This window comes from Penaeus monodon, chromosome 27 (genome assembly GCF_015228065.2).
Source record: "Penaeus monodon isolate SGIC_2016 chromosome 27, NSTDA_Pmon_1, whole genome shotgun sequence".
Taxonomy (NCBI): domain Eukaryota; kingdom Metazoa; phylum Arthropoda; class Malacostraca; order Decapoda; family Penaeidae; genus Penaeus; species Penaeus monodon.
The window spans coordinates 25,394,641-25,395,354 of record NC_051412.1 but is presented as its reverse complement, the minus strand read 5'-3'; the positions used below and the strand labels follow the sequence as shown (position 1 = coordinate 25,395,354).

General features: G+C 33.9%; 1 protein-coding gene across 1 annotated transcript in view; it reads right to left on the bottom strand.

The window, feature by feature from the left end:
- Window positions 1-714, bottom strand: part of LOC119590720 — a gene marked incomplete in the record, with an annotated part of 9,134 nt that overhangs the window by 2,628 nt on the left and 5,792 nt on the right. The window contains 2 exon segments of the mRNA XM_037939409.1: window positions 273-376; window positions 480-714. Coding sequence (XP_037795337.1) covers window positions 273-376; window positions 480-714 — 339 coding nt within the window.

Here is a 714-nt window from a genome sequence, read left to right as displayed (position 1 = left end):
ACTTAACAAACTTTCATGTTCTGATTTTTGTAAGTTAAAGCAAATCTAATACCAGTTTCTTTTAGTATTTAGCATGATGCTTTTTTATTTCAGTGTTCCCAAGTTAATATATTTTATATCATTTTCAGCTCATATATTATATACTCAGAGAAAGTTATGCCAATATGTAGTTATGCTCAAGCTTTACAAGGCATTTCAAAATATTTCAAATGGAAGGTCACAGCAAAGAAAAGGTCATACATAATTCATATATTCACCAAACAAAAACTTACAAGGCTATTCTTCTTAAGTTTTCCGGAATTACTTTTTTGGATCTGCGACTGCCATGATGATGCATGCGAATTCCCGCGTACACCCTCTGAAGTGAAGCCAATGCCTGAGAAAATGTGAATAATTGTTGTATAAAAAACAGTAAAGAGATAGGATCTGTGTATTCTCAATTTCTGCATAACATTGACTTATGATATGGTTATACGTACCATCTAGTATCTCATATGATGTAAGATGGATTATCCCCATGCAGATCAACACTATTAAAACTGCAAAAAGACAAAATTTAATCTGTAACTTCTTTTTCGTCCAGTACTGACACAGACGCTGGGGCTGTATTACTTGGGGCTGCCTTATTTCAAAGTCAATGTTCACCAGATTATTTGGCAAAAGAGGAGAATTTGTGTTATCATTCCTCATAGTTCTGCTGCCATCAGTTGGAGA